General features: G+C 36.2%; 2 protein-coding genes across 2 annotated transcripts; one reads left to right on the top strand and one right to left on the bottom strand.

Annotated features, from left to right (window-relative positions):
* Positions 1-2316: 2316 nt before the first annotated feature.
* oscp1a (organic solute carrier partner 1a) lies at positions 2317-7914 on the bottom strand. Its single transcript, XM_077194915.1, has 11 exons — positions 7734-7914; positions 6979-7008; positions 6469-6623; positions 5457-5624; positions 4952-5032; positions 4664-4767; positions 4359-4487; positions 3539-3608; positions 3236-3387; positions 2825-2885; positions 2317-2450 (listed from the first exon to the last, which is right to left on the bottom strand). The coding sequence occupies exons 1-11, from the start codon at positions 7843-7845 to the stop codon at positions 2331-2333; spliced, it is 1182 nt and encodes a 393-aa protein (XP_077051030.1). The 5' UTR covers positions 7846-7914; the 3' UTR covers positions 2317-2330.
* Positions 7915-13509: 5595 nt separating this feature from the next.
* zc3h12ab (zinc finger CCCH-type containing 12Ab) lies at positions 13510-20709 on the top strand. The gene is made up of 6 exons (XM_077194912.1): positions 13510-13663; positions 14535-15087; positions 16587-16726; positions 18127-18361; positions 18469-18569; positions 18837-20709. The coding sequence occupies exons 2-6, from the start codon at positions 14570-14572 to the stop codon at positions 19721-19723; spliced, it is 1881 nt and encodes a 626-aa protein (XP_077051027.1). The 5' UTR covers positions 13510-13663; positions 14535-14569; the 3' UTR covers positions 19724-20709.
* Positions 20710-22162: the final 1453 nt, after the last annotated feature.

Genomic DNA, 22162 nt, shown 5'->3' with positions numbered 1-22162 from the left:
GTTCAACTCTGCACAGAGAAATCATTAACAGTCAGACAATGGCATTTGTCTAGCAGTGTGAGCAATTTAAAAACGTTCTTTGTATTTTGTTTCTTTTTTTACTGTTCATGACAAGTATAAGCAGATAAATAAATACTGGTGATTCTCTGCCAATCAACTGTGAAACGGCAGCCCCGTTTAAATGTATGATTTGCATTATTACACCCCCAGACACACACTCAACATTTCTATTTTAATTTTTTTGAGCATGTGCACACATGCACATAATTAATGATAATTACAGGCTTCTGAGATGCTCTGCTGATAGACAAACCACAAAAAGCACCTTCTTAAACGTTTGATGGAAAATATCAAAATTAGCTTTGTTGTCAAGCAAGGTGAAATGCAGAATGAAAAAGTAAGTCAAATTCGGTAAACATTTAAATTATTTTAATTAATTAATTTTCTCAATTTTTTTCAGCCAGAAAAAATAAATGTATTTGCATTGCATAAATAAAATATCAAACAAAGTGTTATTTGTGTACACAAAATCTTGTTGAATTTTCATTTTGAGGTCTCACTTCTTCCAGATATATCAGTTACAAATATCTCACTATATATTTTATCACCAGTTTTAATTTTTACCACCAGTTTTAATGTTTATTACTTTAACTAGTATGCATTTATATGCTACAAAGGTTGATCTTTTTTTAAATTACTGTCAAGTATCTCAGTAGTGATCTACTACAAGATCCCCATTTGCGGTCTGATTATAGTAATAATGCAATAGTTTAGAAGAAGTATTGGAACAGTGACTAGTTGCAAAGACAAAGTAATAATGACTAACTGAATAGACTATTCACTATTCATTAGATACCATTAATATAAGTATCTAATGAAGAACCATTTAACGAATAGGTAGTAGTGAAATTGAAAACGACACTAGTCGCGAATCACGAAAAGACGTCTATTAAACTTTCCTGCAACTGTATTTAACTAAAGATATAGAATGCGATCAGAGAGGAAATATTTACTATTATCATTTAACTCTCACACAATCCAGGGTTACTCATAAATGTCTCTTGAAGTAAAAATATTCGTTTTATTACCTTACTTTATGTTGTCTAACATGCTCAAAAGATCATGTTTACATCCTAAAAGGTTTCGAGCTCCGCGCTTCGTCGCAGAGGAGAGTGACGTCATCAAGACGTACCGGTTGAAATCGTTCGTGCTCCCTCTAGCGACTAGAGTTGCTTGGATAAACATCTTAGGTGACGTGTTTTTCAGTGAATATTTATCTCGGTTTGTTCTTAAAGTTAAATCGGTTGTTTTCTCCGTTGATTTTCAAGAAAAAAAATACTATTAATTTAACACACTGACTGATGTTGCGGGGCATGTTGTCACAATGGACATATTCTGTATTAAAATACTGTCAAAAGTTAAAAAAGCACCCACAACATACTTGTATTTAACATGTATTAATTGCTGTGCATGCCACATTTGACTACAGCAATTATGAAAAGTAGCTAATTACTTAAAACACAACATTTAAAACTGTGACAAATAGCCCCGAACTAAAATCTAATCCTGAGAACACAATTCAACAATTAAATCAATTTTTTACGTCCTTGACAGTTGTCTAAATTTACGCATGTGTGGTTTTATTGTGTACTTTTGTTTACCCACAAGCTATATGGTTTTTCTATGGGTTTATTCTGTTATTTTAATCATGTCTTTATAGATTTTGTGATGCACATGTTGTAACCACCAATGAAACAGCACCAAAGTGCCCCCAAAAAACAAAACAACAACAAAAAAACAAAAAAAAACAGGTTACAATGAGATTTGATTGAATAACAGCAGAAAATCATAGTTTTTCTGTCAGCAGAATGAAACATGTTGTGTCCCATTTAAATTAAAAATTCTTGACTTTTGTTTTGCTGTAAAAAAATAGTTGACAGATGAATCAGTTATTGTGGGCGTAGAAGTCCAACGTCAGGAAGCGAACATCAATCAATTGAACTGACATTTTAGACGTTTTTTTTAAATGAGTAATTTCCCTGTTGAAGACGTCCCCAGAAGAGATTTTGTCAGATCTGCCAGTATCAGAAGAATTTTTTTCAACCAATTTGCCGTTAATGTAGCCTATAGTTAAAAACATTTGCAAGAACACATTGCATTATGTATTTTATTTTATTTAAGCTTAAATAAAATCAGAAACACAGTACAATTTTGTTTCCAGAATGTTCTTAATTATGTTTCTGAATGTATCTATTCCAGGCATTTTCAAATCTCCTATTTATTTTTGTGACCTCTATCAGACCTACCTCATGCTTCCTGACTCATAGCCTTCAGAGCTCATCCATCATGGCCAGCAAGTCGTCTCCTTTGTTCCCGGGTCCCTCTGTCTGGCTTCCCTCCTCATCAAATTCTCCTGCTATGCGTGCCAGCTCAGTACTGGCCAGCTGATCCTGGAATACAAAGGTAAACACTCAGGAATAAGTAAGAATAAGTAAGAACTGACTTTTTTTTTTTATTGATTTCTATTGTGCCATTTACTGAAGTTCAGTAATAATAAAATGATCGTATAGATGTGTCACTAATGTAAAAAAAACAAAAAAAACGTATTTTTAATTTGGTCTCTTTACAGTAGTATTGATGTGGTTGAAATGTTAAAATCAAATGTCAAAAAGCTCTCTAATGTAAACTTGCCCTGGAGCAACACTGGTGTTTATTAGAAAACGATAACAGATTTTACTAGAAGCAAAGGACATTGCCAGCCCTAGGCAACAAAATAAAGCAAAACAAGGGCATGAGCAGTTTTGTGAAGTGCATGACACATTACCTGTGTGACTTGTATGTTAATGACCCTAGATGACTGGTGCTCTGTTCCTTCAGAAATTCCACTGAAAAGTTTGAGAAAAGGTTAGAGTAACAAACATTTTAACCTGTTATTTTTAACCAGTCCACGTGTAAAATTATATTTGAAAACAACAGTTCACCTTTATTATTCTTTGCAACACAAAATTAGATGTTGAAAATGCTTTTATCCACACACACACACACACACACACACACACACACACACACACACACACACACACACACACACACACACACACACACACACACACACACACAAAAACAAACAAACACACACACACACACACTATATATATATAGGACAAAGTATCAACTATGCCTCTGAGGTTGTGTGTGGACGTGGCAGGATTATGTCTGGATTAGTAATGCTTACACGCCCTCCTCCTCCTCCTCCTGATGTAAGGGCCACAGGTTGACTCTGAAACCAGCGTCCACATTCAAGAGTTTCCGCACCTCCATTCCCCCCATCAGTTTAGCGAGTAGATTGAGTTCCTCTGTGGCCAGAGGATTGGGGGTTGTGTCTGCCTGTCCAGATATTCACACAAAAATACAATGACATCCAGAGAGCCATGTGTTGCAAAGATAACACTTCATATGTATGAAACATAAGCCTAATTTAGTTGAGGACATGAGCAGTACTGTGGAATGTCCTATGATGCCTGCAGTGAGGACGTACCTGCTTTAGTTTCCCTCTGCTGTTAGAGGTGCTTGATGGATCCATGTCTTCAGGTGAGGGTGGGCTGTACCTGTGCAGATGACATCAGACATTTACATGAGAATGAATTAAGAAATATGTTTTAGGATGATAAAACCACAAATATAATGTGTATTGATCAAAAATACAGAAAGTTCAAAAGAACAGCATTTATTTGAAATATATATATATTATATATATAAACAAATTTTTTTGACAATGTAAAAGTCTTCACGGTCACTTTTTGATTCATTTAATGTATCCTTGCAAAATAAAATTATTTATTTCTTTTTAAAAAAAAACGTACCCCAAACTTTTGAACAGTAGTGTATATATATTATTATTATTTTTAGTGTGTTATATTTATGATTATATTATACTCACACATATATTTGGTGTATAAACATACTTTTTTTAATATGAATTTGATATTTAAAAATATGAATTATTGCTGTTTATTTTAATATATATAATAATTATTGTGTATTATAATAAACAATTATCTCTATTAAATAACATTGTAAATAAATATTATTTTATTTATTTATATAATTTATTTAATATATAATATATAATAATATAATTTATTTAAATGTCTATAATATATAATAAAATATATTTATTATATTTTATTGTAATTACACACACACACATATATATATATATATATATATATATATATATATATATATATATATATATATTATTATTATTATTATTATTTACATTTTATTTTTTACATATGTTTACAAATCTTTTTAAAAAGCATTTATAATTCCTAATTATTAATTTTCCCATTTACATGTTGGTGCCCAGAAGTGTGACCCTGTCTCCAGAGAGGTCAACCGAGTCGTGGCGTCCAGCACTTGTGTAGCTTCCTCCACTGGGGAACCTTGATCTCCTCACCTCGCACCCTTTAGCATTAAACCGCCTGCAAGACAAGAATGCTTACTGGAATGCTGAAGGAACAAAATGAGTGTATGACTGTAAGGATGTGATAATATTCCCATGAAACTTCTGTGTTTTCCAGTCAAAAGCTACTGATGAAGAACTAAAGTAAAGAATATAAGGAGCCTGCCTGTGACCTTTGACCTTCTCCTGCCTTACCTGATTAAACCAGGAACCTCAAATCCGTGAGGCACCGGGCCTGAGGTCTGCAGCACAAAATGCCCGTTTGGATTCTGGATTTTTTCTTTCAAGAAAATTGAGATCTGTGAATGAAAAATGTCACAAATCTCATTAAATCAGTATGTGTGACTACACGTACATGACAAAATAACTATGCTTGAATGCTCTTACAAAAAAATGCCATGACATTAATGATTTGCATACAGTTATATGATCTGGCAGCAATCCATTTCACTTAATAAGCTTTCACATAAATAAATAGCTCACCCTGATTTGCATATCTTGAAAGAGAACCAGCAACGCATGCCGGATGAGTTGAAACTCACCATCCGATAAGGGTGTGTATACCTTAGAAAGAGGTGCTTTTTCATTTTCAAATATGCACTAGAAATAATAATCTTGGCACAGAAAAGCAACTTGATGTGCGATAGATTATAGATAGAATCACTTCACAACAACAACAGATTTAAAAGAGATCCATTTATATATTTTTTTACATAATGAAACTCGATGTTTACTCTGGCAGCTTGTTTCCAACACAGAATTTAAAAAAAGTAATTGCAACTTTATATCTTGCAATTATTACTTTTTTCACTCAGAATTGTGAGATATAATCTTACAATTGCAAGAAAAAAAAGTCAGAATTGTCAGATAAAAAGTCGCCTTTTTAATTTAATTTTATTTAATGGCAGAGAAACAAGCGTTCATAGTATACACCACATTTAGAAACTAAGTGCAAACTAGTTGTTGGTGGACACCAGTGCACATTTACCTCAATAAGCTGCCGCTGGGCTTCGTTGATCTGGTTAACGAGGCTGGGATTATCCTTAACCAGTTCCTTGACGGTGTCCGTGTGGTTGAAGGTGATGAGCAGTAAATCTTGTGGACGTGGACACAGAACGATCTGATACTTAAAGGCCATAGTCATCAAATCATACAGCTACAATAAAGAAAACAACACAAATTTAAACAGGTAATGAGTATTAAATATGAACTGTGCTATAAAATGTGTTTAAAATTATTTGGTATTATTCAAGTCAGAAATATTATTGAATGTGTAACACCATTCTACAGTTACATAACAGTGTAAACTGTTAATGGTTCATGGGTAATTTAAATAATGCTAAAACCTGTTTTTGTTTGTTTACTTAATATTCAGAAGTACAGTGTTCAGGAACATAAGTAAAGCCAAAATAAGGCATTTTGTCTACTTTTTTAAGATAAGCAGCGGAGTCGGATACTACAGGTTTTTTTTATTATCAAATGGACAGTTCTTATTTTTAATGGAACATTGCAGTGTTTATCATAAATAATTTATCCATGCACCATTATTTCTTTAAAATTCATATGCCCTCGTATTCTTTAATCGAAGTTACTTCCCCTCCCTCTTGCAGTGACATCTCTTCTCTTCTCTGATGTCATTTTACTGGCTCAACGGCCGGCAACCTGTCACTCAAATGAGATCGACCAATAGCAAAGCCCAAACTTCCAAACACTCCCCATGGACAAAATTAAGTCCCACCCTACATTTTTTCTTGTTCGAGAAGCCTTTTCACTCAGATACACACTCACTGGACACTGGTGATCGTCACAATAAAGAAGAAAAGACTATCCAACTTCAGTTTATTTGGTTTAATTAACAACTTTAATTTAGTTGCCTTTTTGGTCACATTTAGTAACCTGTTGATGATGGGATATTTTTAAGTCATGGCATATTGACATTTTAAGTTTAGTCAAGACATGTATTTGTTTTTGCGATGAGAGAGGTAATCCGGAGCCCATACCTTGTCCATGCTGGCTGGGTTAAGACGCATAATGGAGGTGTGTGCTATCCGTGTCAAAACTGTCCGCAGAGCTCGGTGGGAATACAGATCCTGCGGCCGCAAGAGCTCCTCTAGAAAAGCCTTATTGAACATAGTGGCCACTATATCATTCATAACTACAGAGACAGAATGATGACAATTGAGAAAAAGAGAAAGACTGAGGCAAGAGTGAAATCTCCAACATCACACACACCACAACCCCCCCCCCCCTCACCCTACCCCACCCCACCCCAAAAAAATAGAAAGAAGCTGCTGAAATTTGCATCATAAAATTATTTTTGTTAGTTTTTTTTATGGTACTAATTATGGTTAATCTCAATTTTTGATAATACTTTTTTTATTATTAATTATTATTTGGTGTGCTCAATGTGGCGTTTTACCGAAAACAGATTATTTCACACATGATTACGCTGCATGGCACATGTACGGCATATCAAATATTTGTAACAAATTTCAAACTTGTTGTAGTACCTCTTTTCCTGTCATCTTCTGTCCAACCACCTGCAAAAAAAGAAAAGAAAAAGAAATGAACCTGCGTTCAGACCAAAATCCTGTTACATTTGAGTGAGCTCATGCAGTAAGTTCTCCATGACTCTGCCTTTCGACAGGACGTGTAATTGAAGATTAGACATGGTTCATTAATATGTCAATTACACAAATTACCCTCTGACAACAGCTGAGATACCATTATCATGCATGTAAACAGGCCTGCAGTGCTTAGTCCTGATATTTCTATGAAAACTTTCATTATATTTACTGGTCAGAATAAAAATATTTCTCAACTGTGTTCTCATGGATCTCAACTGCTTTTGCTTCAGGGCACAGGTTTATTGTGTAAAGGTACAAACATGTTTAAAAACAAACTGATATTTCATCATCATCAACTTTATTTTCCAGACTCTTGGTCCATTTAGAAGCCACAGACATAACATGCACCATACATAAATCGGATACATGCATTTATTAGCCTACTATTGAATAGGTCCAATAATGTGCACAATTACTGACATCTAAATAGATTGAATAAGAAGATTAGCGATCAGTGAGACTTGTGGATGTGGCTTCAATGGTCAAAGTTTTAACCTATTATTTGCTTTATTTTATTTATTATTATTTGCATTTAACGATTTTCCCGTTTTGATGCACTAGTTTACTAAAGCAGGATTCGTTAGTTGAGCAGCTATCATGGGCTATGGGGTTGGTTGGTTGTTTGGTTGGTTTGTTACCTCTCTGAGTTTTATCATCGTTTTCATCCTGCGCTCGGAGGCGCTGATCCAGAATGTAGATCATTTCTCCACCGAGGTTTATGATGAGCAAAGGAAGAGTTCTTTGAGACATGCTGAAATGTGGTGTTAGCTGCTCACTTTCACTTGTTACTGCAGTTTGTCAAGTTCATTTTCTTCTGGTATAGTAGGCTACACGCCGCAATCCGCATATAAAAGACGAGAGCTTTTAGTGGGGCATTATGATGTCACGTAATACCACGCTGACCCGCTGCTCTTGCGCGCGCGCTCACACACCTCACAGACGCGCGCGGTGCATGGATTATAATAATTTGCATACTCCACTGTATTGTTTATGTTCATTTAATCAATCATTAGTTTATTCAGTTATATCTGTTAAATAATTGTAGAGACAGCTGGTAGCCTATAATTGTCTTTTTTTTTTACTGCATTAAGGATCTAACCGTTTAAATATTGCATTTTTTATACATAAATGTATAAGACTTAAAACACGTGACAACTTGCCCTAACTGTATAATTGTAACCTTTAACTTAAGATCTACTTTCCACATAGAACAATTCTGTGCCCTTATTTTAAAGATATCATAAATTCTGTTCATGGAATATGCTTCATTCACTATTCCTCTTAAATTCATCTGTCAGTTATAAAGTTTTTGATGATTTTCATACGTCGTCTGTGTATGGAGAATAAATGCAAACTATTTCAGGGCTCATTTTTCATTGACTGTTTAGGCAAATGTAGTCAAATGCTGTACAACTGCATCAGTTAAAGATGTAAAGTACATGGAAAAAGGAAAGAAGGCAAACATCACCCTTTACTTCGGTTTCTTGAGCTGTCTGATGCCAGTGTTCGAATTCAGTGTAAACCTATTCTAAAAACATTCTTTATTTCTACACACTTTGTAAGTATAAATATTCTGTGTTGTTGCTGTTTGAAAATCATTATATAACACATTCCTAAATATGAATTCCATGTGGTTAGGGTGACATGATGGCTAAATACAAATTACTTTTAACAGGGAAACTCTTGCACTTTTAACATGTGGAACTGTTGAAGTGTGGGTTTTACAGGTAATCTTTGCTGTCAAAAGGGCGAAACTAGCTTTTTATGATTGCACTTCTTGTTTTACAATAGCAATGTTCAATAATGTGATGAGTGATTTTAGCTCTCTTGAGACTAATGTTCAAAATCTTTATATAACTATATCATTATTTTTTTATCTATATATTTATAAACATTTTTTGCAGAAATTTGGTTGCAGAAGGAAGCTAAGAATAATGGGAAACTTTCAGTACCTCTCTGTGTTTATAGTGTAAGTTCCAATGTGGTGAGTAGCCTAATATGAATATGTAAGACATGAAAACATCTGTGATTAAAATATATAAGTGACACATATTGTGTGTATTACAATTTAGCTTTTTTACCTGCAGGGTGGCTATCTGTACGTGTGAGGGTATGAAACATGTCAGCACCTCTGAAACCTTCAGTGGCAAGTATCTCAAGCACAAGTGGATGAAGAAAATAGAAGATAACAAGCTTCTATCAGCTATATCAATCCCTGGAACACACCAAAGCACCAAAGGCTTGAAAACATCCACACCAATGTTTCAAGCATGGGGACTGCACAACCAACTGGATGCAGGCATACGCTTTTTTGAATTGCATGTGTCTTCCAAAAGCATCAAGGATGACAAGACTGGAAGCGTCCAGGAAACAGAGACCCTTTCTTATGTTCTGAAAACTCTGCAGACGTTTCTTGAAAAACAGAAGAAAGAAACCGTGTTGCTTAGAGTGACTCCAGATGAGGGTGCTGTTGCTCAAGTCACAACCTTTTTAAGTCGTGATAAATGGATTAAATCTTTGTGGAAAGACAACCAGATTCCAACAATGGGACAGGTGAGAAGGAAGATAGTCTTGATTCAGAGTTCAACATTACAATTAGGACTTCCTGTTCATATAACAGAATTGGATGCAGACAAGGATACAAAAGAAAAACAAATGAGGCAAAATATAAAGTTAGCTTCAGAAAAGTGTGATCGTGAGATGATGCTCACATACACCGGGGCCAAAGGAGAAAACGAGGACCCGCTAGAAATTGCAAAAACACTGAATAAACAAGTTGATGATTATCTCCTTGATCTTAAAGGGGACACCAATAGACCACACTGTGTAGGTATAATTGCTATGGATTTCCCTGGTCCAAAAGTCATCCAAACAATCATCAATTTCAATGGCAAATTAGGAGAGGGGTCAAATATAGTAGGTGACATGGGTAGCAATGGAGATGTTGTTTTACCTGATTCTGCTGATGGCAGTTTCGAGAATGATGGGAAAGAAAAAGAAAAAACAGAAGTATCCTCTTCAGACGAGAAACATCCTTCTCAACAAGAAGAATCTCAGTCTACAGACAAGGAGCATCCAGCAGAAGAACCTCATTCTGAAGATCATCCAGCAGAAGAACCTCATTCTGAAGATCATCCGGCAGAAGAACCTCATTCTGAAGATCATCCAGCAGAAGAACCTCATTCTGAAGATCATCCAGCAGAAGAACCTCATTCTGAGGATCATCCAGCAGAAGAACCTCATTCTGAAGATCATCCAGCAGAAGAACCTCATTCTGAAGATCATCCAGCAGAAGAACCTCATTCTGAAGATCATCCAGCAGAAGAACCTCATTCTGAAGATCATCCGGCAGAAGAACCTCATTCTGAAGATCACCCAGCAGAAGAACCTCATTCTGAAGATCATCCAGCAGAAGAACCTCATTCTGAAGATCATCCAGCAGAAGAACCTCATTCTGAAGATCATCCAGCAGAAGAACCTCATTCTGAAGATCACCCAGCAGAAGAACCTCATTCTGAAGATCATCCAGCAGAAGAACCTCATTCTGAAGATCACCCAGCAGAAGAACCTCATTCTGAAGATCATCCAGCAGAAGAACCTCATTCTGAGGATCATCCAGCAGAAGAACCTCATTCTGAAGATCATCCAGCAGAAGAACCTCATTCTGAAGATCACCCAGCAGAAGAACCTCATTCTGAAGATCATCCAGCAGAAGAACCTCATTCTGAAGATCATCCGGCAGAAGAACCTCATTCTGAAGATCATCCAGCAGAAGAACCTCATTCTGAAGATCACCCAGCAGAAGAACCTCATTCTGAAGATCATCCAGCAGAAGAACCTCATTCTGAAGATCACCCAGCAGAAGAACCTCATTCTGAAGATCATCCAGCAGAAGAACCTCATTCTGAAGATCATCCGGCAGAAGAACCTCATTCTGAAGATCATCCAGCAGAAGAACCTCATTCTGAAGATCATCCAGCAGAAGAACCTCATTCTGAAGATCATCCAGCAGAAGAACCTCATTCTGAAGATCATCCGGCAGAAGAACCTCATTCTGAAGATCACCCAGCAGAAGAACCTCATTCTGAAGATCATCCAGCAGCAGAACCTCATTCTGAAGATCACCCAGCAGAAGAACCTCATTCTGAAGATCACCCAGCAGAAGAACCTCATTCTGAAGATCACCCAGCAGAAGAACCTCATTCTGAAGATCATCCAGCAGAAGAACCTCATTCTGAAGATCATCCAGCAGAAGAACCTCATTCTGAAGATCACCCAGCAGAAGAACCTCATTCTGAAGATCATCCGGCAGAAGAACCTCATTCTGAAGATCATCCAGCAGAAGAACCTCATTCTGAAGATCATCCAGCAGAAGAACCTCATTCTGAAGATCATCCAGCAGAAGAACCTCATTCTGAAGATCACCCAGCAGAAGAACCTCATTCTGAAGATCATCCGGCAGAAGAACCTCATTCTGAAGATCATCCAGCAGAAGAACCTCATTCTGAAGATCATCCAGCAGAAGAACCTCATTCTGAAGATCATCCGGCAGAAGAACCTCATTCTGAAGATCATCCAGCAGAAGAACCTCATTCTGAAGATCATCCGGCAGAAGAACCTCATTCTGAAGATCACCCAGCAGAAGAACCTCATTCTGAAGATCACCCAGCAGAAGAACCTCATTCTGAAGATCACCCAGCAGAAGAACCTCATTCTGAAGATCATCCGGCAGAAGAACCTCATTCTGAAGATCACCCAGCAGAAGATGCCAAACATTCTCCATCAGAGGATGAATCTCATTCACAGCATGATGATCATCTTGCGACAACTATCATATCCAGAAAAATTATTAAAAAGGTAAAATGCAACAAAGTTCGTGCAAGACCCAAACCATCTCCTTTACTTCAAAAATTATAAGGGGAATCTTAGTCTTACTAGAATAAACATAATCACCACTTAAATCTTGAAAACTTCCACAATTTGATCTCTATAAACTACAGCATATGTATCATAAGCAGCAACACATCCAGTCAGTCAAATAAAATACACAAATAAACAATACATCACAGTATTTTGTCATTCATTGTGCTTGCCAAGAAAAGATTCTTGCTTTGTGGTGAAGGCAGGAGAGAGGATCTGCAATCTGCAACTGTGGTCTGAGTGAGTGTTCACTAGGGGCTTCCCTTTTTTTGCAAACCACAAAGGAAATTACTTTTAACACACACCAAAATGTTCATGATTCTGTAACAGTTATTCTCTTGACATTTATATTTCTTGACCTGAGGATAACATCAGACAGATGTGATATGTAGTATTTGGCTGATTTTGAGGAAATAATAACCGACAGAGTAATAATGAGAATTTACAAAAGCACCAGGAATTACACACTCACTTCTCACTGTCAAATGTTGTGTGTGTATATATATATATATAAATCTAGGGGAAGTAAAATTCACAAATGTAGACCATTTGTTTAAAAGATTAATTTAAAGAATCATACACATAAAAAAAAATGACATTAATAACATTACAGACTAGACCTACATCAAATACTGCTCCTTAATCTCCTTAATAATTATTAAGACTATGGAGTTTAAATGAAAATAGTTATTGATGTTTTTAGGCTATAGCTTTTTCAGATCATTATATTGGTTTATGGGTTCTGAGGTTTCTTGGAAATAAAAAGTGGAACTTAAAGTTCTCATATGACATCAGTTATCATGTGACATGTGAAACTTGATTCTAATGGCACGTTTCATTTTCAATAAATAGCTTATTTTTTACATAAAATGTGTAAAACATGGTTAAGATTTGTCATATGTATTTATCTCTATGAAATCAAATTCACAAGGAGCACAATACAACTTTTTTCTTTTTTTTACAAATATTAACACATTTTACTGCTTCTTATTTTTAATATATTTTATAGATTTTTTATCTTATTGTTAATATTGTGTTTAAATAACTTCTGCCTTTTGAAAACAAAGGATTATTTCACCCTTATTTACAACATTTAGCTAATAGAAATAACATGATAATTAAAAGATATTCCGCTTAGAATAAGATTTGTCATGAGTGGAAAACAAATATGAATAGCCTAAAACTTTTCCAAAATACAGTTGACAACTGGGCATGATAGGGGTTTTAATAAATGAACAGAAATCTAACCAAAAACAAGCCGAATGAGGACAACTCTAAAATAAATGAAATGTTTCTGCATATAAACCACAAAATGTACAAAATATTTCAATGTCAGAATTAAATCTGTTTATAAGATATAATTTTAAGGGTAATATTTATACATTTAATTTGAACTGGATAAGAAATATACCAGTAAACACTATTATTCTTAATGGAGGAAAAAGAGAACTGTCTGGTAGAATCCAAAGGCCTCCATGACGTCAACGAGTGCGTGACTTACTTCCTGGTTTTGCGTTTTCTAAAAGGTGTGTCGAATCTCTCTCCAGCATTTTACTGCTTTGGGTTCACCAGGAGCGAAACTTATGAGCGTATAAACTTAATTACCACAAGACAGCCGCTCAAAACACAGAGAACAGATCAAGTAAAGGTTAGTATGATTTTTGTTTTGCTTGTAACTGTTTTAACTTATTTATCTGTACACTTAAGTACAGTAAACGATAGATTCGGTAAATTGACTTTCCTAATAGTAATCATTGACAGTTCTGATAGCTACTTATTTTGTCAAGTAGTATGTAGAAATAAACTTTAAAACTTTTGTAAACAAAGTGATGAGGTTAAAAAGGGGACAGAGCGCGTCCATGTGTTGGAATGCGGGAACGCGCCGCAAATAAATATAATCAAAACTGTGAAATAATGTGATGTCGGTGTTGTAGTGAAAATATATAAGACTAGATGAGTTTAGAAACCTACTATTTGTAAAATGGCTGTGAAACATAAAGTTTCACGTCTGAAGATGACATTTCCTGTTCAAAACGTACAGTAACAGTTTAGATAGGCCTACATTGATTTTCATAGCTTGTTTGCTTCTAGATGTCACTGATTTAATAAATATATATTATTATTTATACATATTTATACATTGTTATTTGTTAATATAAATATGCACTAATAATTTATAGCCTAGAACTAATTTTAATTAAATGTAGTTTATTTAAAAAATATGTATTTTTTGGAATTAAATGTCTGTCTCTATTTTAACCATATCAGAATTGTAGCTATTATAGTCATTTTTAATTGGTTTAAGATTCCTAAATAGATTAATAAATTCATAAATGTTTGAAATATCAGTCTGATTGTCACATAGTAATGTGATGTCGGTGTTGTAGTGAAAATAATTGCCATGTGATCTGTAGATGATATCTTAGTTTCAGATTATTAGAAAGGTTATAAATAAATATCGGAATTCACCATAAATGTTCAATTTATCTTATCTCTAACATTACGCTTTCTGTTAACAGGCGTGACTGACAAGGACGTTTTTCCAGATGTAGAGATGAGTGCTGATATTGGCACCATCCCCACATTACAATTGTATTTGGATTCCCTTTGGTCACCCAGCTTAGGATCACACAAATCTGACGCAAACACCAACACATGGGTAACAGCACCTGCGTCTCTGTACAAGCCTCCCGTTTTCTGTGACGCTAGAATGGACCCGGCTCAGCCCAGCCCGACTCCAGATGAATCCTCAGAACTGGGGTCTGACTTTCAGACCCAGCTCGACCTGTTCCTCAAGCTGGGGTTTTCCCAAACGCAGGTCCGTGCCGCTTTCCTGAAACTCGGCCTCAGCGCTGACACCAACAGGGTTCTGGGGGAGCTGATACAGGTTGCTGGGGAATCTGAAGAGAGAGAGGAATCTACAGCATCCCCAGTGCTGGTTCCACGTGGAGATGGTTCCAGTAAGACCCAAAATCAAAGTGCTCTGGCAGTGTCAAGTGCTCTGGAAGAGCTGGTAGAGGATGACGACGCACTCAGACCTATAGTCATTGATGGGTCTAATGTAGCCATGAGGTGAGTTTACTGTACACATGACATGCTTTCAATGACACTACAGCTTCCAACCCTTTGCTATTAATATTTACAGTAAATTTAAAGGCAATATTAATTTTGACGACCTTTTCCTTTGTATCAAATGTTTAACAGGACATTTCAAATGTTAAAAATCACTAGATAACAGTTTTCCTAGAACTAATACATAGTGTTCTATTTAAGGCTGCTTTCCCTTTACATTTTTTTTTAAATAATTTGAGTTGTGCTATTTTTTTGCCATTTATAGCATCACCAAACGGAATATCAAAAATCGTTTAGCAAAATGTTGCCCTGTTGGGCTAATGTTTTAATAGTGCCACACTTTTCGTCTTAATTATAGTTTGCTTTGAAAATAATTCTAATTATGATAGAAAAAATAAAGGAATGTTCATTACATCATGGCCAAGTCTGTTTGTTTACTGTAAAATAGATGAATAGTGTTTACAAATTAATGAAACAATATTGAGAAATGTTTATCATTTGTACTGTAGTATTCCTTTCTACAGTGTTTCCTCACACACATATATGTTTTTGGCAATCATGTTATGGAAAACAGATAAATGTTACTGGACAGACTGAATGGTATTTGGACCCTCGACTTCGTAGTATTTTTCTCAACAAATTATTCGCGTGGGATTTGTCGCAATGAGTAATTAATTCCAAATGTCAAACCAGAAAATTAGGAAGTTATTTGGAGAAGTTCGATGTTTCCAAAGCGAATTCACAGTTCTCTTGTGAATCTTTTGAAGCATTTTAAAACCCTCCCTTCTCTTTGTATTTCACCTGAATTTGCAAGTAGCGTCCAGATTTGCCCCTGCAGGCTCCTGTAGCTGTCAACACTCCAGTATGCAAATAATCTTATATGCAAATCAGTGCCGTTTTCAGTCCCCTCCCTTCCTTCTTTCTATCCTGGAGGAGAATGTGAAAAGTACACTGTGAAATTGAACTGGCCCAACAGCATTGCAACACGTCGTCTGATTGGATAGCTCTTCCCACATTTGTGCTATTTTTGTTCCTATAAATCAGACACATTTAATTAAACAGACAGTTTTCACTTTTCACACACCCATTAGCTCAATTAAAATTGACTTTTGTGGTGCTTTTATTTTGTGATTTCACTGGATTGTACATCACCGCCCTATGTTGCCTATTGACCAAGTCTTCCACTGTCTAGAAGGAAGTATAACAACATTTATTTAATGAACTTTAACATTCCCCTTAGCTCAACTGGTAAGGAAAGAAAATTAACTGATGTCTTACTGCTTTCTTCCGCAGATCTATAATGTCTGTCGGTTATGTAGTTGATTCGCTCTAATTACAACTTTAAATTTTAAAAGTTTAATATGTTAAAATGGGTTTGATATTCCTTGCTTGTAAGTAGCTTTGAATAAAAGTGCTTGCTAAATGAATTAATATCTGTACAACATGCAATACAATTTATTATGCAAATTCAAACCTAATTTCTAAAAACTGTTTCTTAGCCACGGGAACAAGGAAGTTTTTTCCTGTCTGGGAATTCAGCTGGCAGTGAACTTTTTCCTGGAGCGGGGTCACGTTGACATCACAGTGTTTGTGCCTTCCTGGAGAAAAGAACAGCCGCGACCTGATGTACCCATTACAGGTGAGGAAAAGGGAATGCACCTTGTGACAGGAACAATTCCTGTTGTCCAACAGTACATTCCCTTAAGCAGTGTCTGTTTCCTCATAGCAACCAAACGACTAAACAAGAGGCAACAGATTATGCCAATAGATAGCAAATTATGTATGATTGATTTTTCAACTAAAGTTAGTATTAGAAATGCAGTTCTGTTTTTTCATTTCTGGTTTTAAACCCAATCAAACGCAGGTGTAAAATAATAGAACTGAAAGTATGGGAAAACCCTAAAATGATTTCATTTGTGTAGCTGACTGAATGAAGTATGTCATCGGATATATTGGCAAGTACCTTGGGCTTTTAAAACTTTCGTTACTTCCTCGTAAAAAACAAAACAAAGAAGGCCGCAGTAGAGCAGTGTAATAATGTGACTGCTGCTTTTGTACCAATGTACCAGCCTGTTTGATCATCATCTGCATGTTGGCCAATCCCTCAAGAACTTTGACCTAGCTAGAGAGGAATAATGCAACTTTGTGGTTGTAGTAATAATACCGTGAAACCAACAGATAGTTGTGATGTTAATTTGTCTCAACTGTTGCCATTTCACTATGCAAACATTGCATCAATATGTTTGAATTCCTGCTTCCTTTGAAATATACCGTCAATGTGTAAATGGGCAGGTGCCCAATGGAAATCACAAGCAAATTAAGATGCCAAGAAACTTTCTCCCTGGGGGTGTTTGATCCAGCTGGTCCGAAAGAAGAATTGAATACCAACAAGACTTGTTTAGCTTGAACAGAACTGACAGTGTGTTCCAACATTGGCTGTAAATCAATAACATTATGTCAAACTAATTAAATGATATGGTGTTAATCTCCTATGTAAATAACAATATGTCAAATGTATAACATGATATGCTGTTAATCTCATGTCAATCAAATACTTATATTTGCTGAGGACATTATTTTGATATTGTTTGTTTTATTTCCATATTATGCACATACTGTAAACCTATCGCTTGCTTAGATTTTCACAGAAAATTCATTTTACAATCAAGTTTTTTAATGTGTCCGAGGTTCACAATAAAAAAAAAACATAGCTATTTTCAAATACTTGCTCTGTATATATATGCATGAGACATATATATTTCTAGCCCATGCATATATAATCAAGGTAAAAGACTTTAAGATATTTGATTTTAGAAAGTGCAAACATGCATTTAGATGTTACTTCGAGTTTAAAATGCTCCAATTTCTTATTACAAAAATTTACACACAGGTCAGGCTGCATGACTAAATATGTTAATTTTATTATTGGTCAACATTTTTTAATTGTACTAAGTTAAAGCATCAAAGTGTCTGCCCTAATTGTGACAGTTGCAAAACGCATCAACACTTATTTCAAATTTCATGAATATTTTTCTTCAGATCAGCACATTCTGCGGGAATTAGAACGGAGGAAGCTCTTGGTGTTCACACCATCCAGAAGGGTGGCCGGAAAACGGGTGGTTTGCTATGATGACCGCTTTATCGTGAAGCTGGCATATGAATCCGACGGCATCATTGTATCCAATGACACTTACCGAGATCTGCAAGGAGAACGTCCTGAGTGGAAGCGTTTTATAGAGGAGAGGCTTCTGATGTACTCGTTCGTCAACGACAAGTAAGTGCAGTTGCATTTTGGTCATTGCAGCATACGTCAAGCTGTTTAATAAAAGCCCTGCTGCTAATTAATTCCAATTTGATTAAATTCACATTGCTTTTTTGTAGGTTTATGCCTCCAGATGACCCTTTGGGAAGACATGGACCCACCCTCGACAACTTTCTGAGGAAGACTCCACGTATACCTAAGAAACAGCCCTGTCCTTATGGTGAGAATTTTTTTTTCTGACTTTAATGAATGATTGACACTGTTCAATCACTATTGTGTTCACATGGCCTTGTGGTCACATGTTGGTGTAATTATCAGGGTGTGGCATTTTTATTTGTTATAGCCCATTTAGAAAGGGATCATTCAGATCTAAGGAATTGATAAACAATATACAATGCTGTACAAAAGTTTTGTTACGCTCACCCAGGCTGCATTTATTTGATTTGATTATTTGTGAACAAGAATTAAACTCCAATTTTCAATGCAGGAAAGAAATGCACTTACGGAATCAAGTGTAAGTTCCATCATCCGGAGCGAACCAAGCAATCCCAGCGTGCCCTGGCCGATGAGCTCCGAGAGAGAGCCAAAATTTCATCCACTCCGCACAAACCTCAACCGCTTTCCAGTCCGAGTCCGTCTCTGGATGAAGTTTTGGAACAGAAACTGTCCCTCGACATGTGCGGATCTCTCAAGAAGAGTTACCCCAGTGAAAATGTCCTTGTCATTAAAGGAGCCCCCCAGCTAACGCAAAGGAAGTTTCCTTCGAAAAAAGAACGTCGGCATTCGCCAACAAGCCTGGATTCTTTTCCAAACGGATCTCAAGAGTGTATGGATTCTGGCTTGGGTTCCTATGAATATCATTCTCATGAAGCTCCCCATTGTGATCGGAAGTCCAAACCATCCTGCAGTGGGCGGCATCGCTACGTTTTGGCCAATAGCCAACCCTGCAGTTGCTGTTCCTACCAATCCCTGAGCGCTGGTGGAGCCGGGAGCAGCTCGTCAAACCCAGGTTACGGTCAACCCCGCTATCACTCCTACGGCGGAGGTCCAATTTACCCTCCCGTCAACATGTCCCAGTATTCATTTCCACACAGCAGAGGACCTCCTCCCCACCAGGGTTACTGGTCCGACCATTATAGTGGCTATCCTCCGGCATCCCATAATGCCATGCAGCCAGAGAGAGGACATGGGCACTGGTCCCCTTCCAATCACAGTCCTCAGTGGTCCGAACGGGAGCAGGTGAGGAAGAAATTACTTGCAATTTTTAATGCACGTTTGGTGGACAGGGCCATGGACATGTTCCCATATCTCCTGGACCCACAAAGACTGGCCGCAGAGATTTTGACCCTTCAGTCTCAGGATGGGGCTTTATGATTTTTGTTGAAAGACTAGATAACAAGACAAAGATTCAGGCACCGAGTGACCTACACCAAGATCTCAACCTCACCCACAGGAAGTGATTTCGTCCCAGTCTATCATGTAATGCAGTGTCACTCCGCCCACAGTGAAATCTCATTGGTCCAAAATCCCGGAATTTACTATCAAAAAAATGTTCATGCCGTTCCCGGTAAGGACAAGTTTTGAAATTAAATAATTATTTTCATGTCTGCACAGCTTAAAAGTACAATGATACTTTAGTAGATATTTAATCTTTGTCATGAAAGGTACTCAATTAAAGCAAGATTTATTTCTGTTGTATTTTTAATATTGTTATTTGACGTATAACTATGGCGAATTCACTATTAGTTGTATTAGAAGGGTTTTTACCCTTTTGCTGTGGTTCTCAGTATCAGCCTTGTCGTTATGTTCACAGAAGATTAGATCTTATTTAATGATGGCATGAGCTTTTTTTTTAAAACATTTTTTTGTTTGAAGTGTTATTATTTGTGGTTCTGCATGGACTGCAGTACCATATAGGTTGAACGTGTTGGCACCATGTGCCGTAACTGACGCTTGTTAAGCAGAACTACCAGAAAGGTAGAAGAGTATGCACCCTTTGGTGTATTTTCACATTTTAATAAGTGCTAACTTATAAAATGTCCTAAAGCATGCAATGATCAGCAGTGTAAGTTCTCAAAGATAAATGCCAAAAGCATTTGCACAAATAAGACTGTTATGAAAACTTTTGATGCCTCTGTTAGTTTGTATTGAAGCTGTTTAGATTTTAAAAGGGAAATCTGCAATATTGAGTAGGCAATTTTTTGCCATTGTTTCATTTAGCGGCATATCAGATCTTAATGTACTCTTTGCTCATTTAAGCATGCCTTTGCTTTTTATGCTGTATCTTATATTATGATGATAAATGCCATATTTATGTACACATCAGTCTCTGACTTTTATTAAAATTCTGTTCAATTGAATGTCTTGTGTGTTGTTCCTCTGCTTGATTGTGTGAACGAACATACTTTATAATGAGTTAGAGCAGACCTGACCTTTAGAAGCATTCACACTGCAGGCGGCGGCTTCATCTGTGAAAGATGCTTTCACTTAAATCCCTGTTACCTTCTAAGAAACCAACAAATGTAAATGCTATATATACACCACAGACATGACAGATAGTTTCACACCACCTAAGCAAAGAAACCACATGCTAACCATTTTGCCTCAATGATATTTAGCCTTGGAGAGAATAATGTTATTTCTGTCAGGACAACTCTTGGAGTGTTTGGCATGGTAATGGATATTATAATTGTGATATGTTTGGTCTTGGTGGAATAGATCTGCTAGGCTGCTGCTGTTATTGCTGTTGCTGTAGCTGATGGAATTGATTAACATTATTATTGACATTATTCCTAATCATAAAGGACAACTTGACTTTTTTTTTTTTTTACTACATTTCACGAATCAAGAGATTGTTGTAATCCAGAAACATTCTCATGAAAGATGGTATAGTATAGGGCTTGCTATACTGCCAATACACACACGAGACGCTGCAGTGAGCAAGTAAGACATGCTGTTGCTGTACAATATAGCGTACACGAATTACCCATAGCAGATCTATACAGGTGGAGCTGGGGAAGGTGGAGGGTTTCTGGAAGCTCACTGCAAATGCTAACCTGAGCTCATTGGTTACTGATACAGCAGGTAGCAGGTGATTGGTGAATCAGCAAACCTTACAGAGAATAGTGTGATTGCAAGCAGATTGAGTAAAGGACCTATTAGCCTACACCATCTAGAGTTTCATGACCGACCTTTGTATTTGACAAGATCTACTGTTCTTGAGTTTTCCGAAATTTTTCACTTACATGCATGAGAGTTTATATTTAAAAAGCAAATGTTACTTTTCCCAGAAAAGCTGATGGAATTGATTAACATTATTAATATTATTGACATTATTCCTAGTCATAAAGGACAACTTGACTTTTGTTCTTTACATTTCCGGAATCAAGAGATGGTTGTATTCCAGAAAAATTCTCATGAAAGATGGTATCAAGCCTAACTGATCAGACTAAAACAAATATTATTCTATTCAAAATTTGTATGCAAATCTTTCAGACAAAAATTAAATATTGTAACATTAAAGGCAAGGCAAGGCAAGGCAAGGCAAGTTTATTTATATAGCACATTTCATACACAATGGTAATTCAAAGTGCTTTACATAGAAGAAATTAAAATAATCAAAAGAAATCAGAATAATTAAAACAGTTTAGAATAAAAGATAAAATACAGAAATCAGAATAATTAAAACATAAAATAAAATACAGTGCAAACAGTCGGACGAACAGTGGCACAGTGCTCATTCAGTAAATGCACAGCTAAACAGATGTGTTTTGAGTCTGGATTTGAATGTGACTACTGTAGGAGCACATCTGA

Source organism: Siphateles boraxobius, unplaced genomic scaffold (assembly GCF_051911475.1).
Source record: "Siphateles boraxobius isolate OS27281-9 unplaced genomic scaffold, OSU_SipBor_1 33, whole genome shotgun sequence".
Taxonomy (NCBI): domain Eukaryota; kingdom Metazoa; phylum Chordata; class Actinopteri; order Cypriniformes; family Leuciscidae; genus Siphateles; species Siphateles boraxobius.
The sequence above is the reverse complement of the archived record's forward strand: the minus strand, read 5'-3'. Positions and strand labels throughout refer to the sequence as shown.

Excerpts from the sequence above, each read along its gene's own strand:
- oscp1a (XM_077194915.1), bottom strand. The coding sequence starts at position 7,845 with ATGTCTCAAAGAACTCTTCCTTTGCTCATCATAAACCTCGGTGGAGAA. Across the intron at positions 6,624-6,978 it reads AGAAGATGACAGGAAAAGAG|TTATGAATGATATAGTGGCC; the intron begins GTACTACAACAA and ends CTGTCTCTGTAG. Across the intron at positions 2,451-2,824 it reads TTAACATACAAGTCACACAG|GATCAGCTGGCCAGTACTGA; the intron begins GTAATGTGTCAT and ends TTTGTATTCCAG.
- zc3h12ab (XM_077194912.1), top strand. The coding sequence starts at position 14,570 with ATGAGTGCTGATATTGGCACCATCCCCACATTACAATTGTATTTGGAT. Across the intron at positions 15,088-16,586 it reads GGGTCTAATGTAGCCATGAG|CCACGGGAACAAGGAAGTTT; the intron begins GTGAGTTTACTG and ends ACTGTTTCTTAG. Across the intron at positions 18,362-18,468 it reads TACTCGTTCGTCAACGACAA|GTTTATGCCTCCAGATGACC; the intron begins GTAAGTGCAGTT and ends GCTTTTTTGTAG.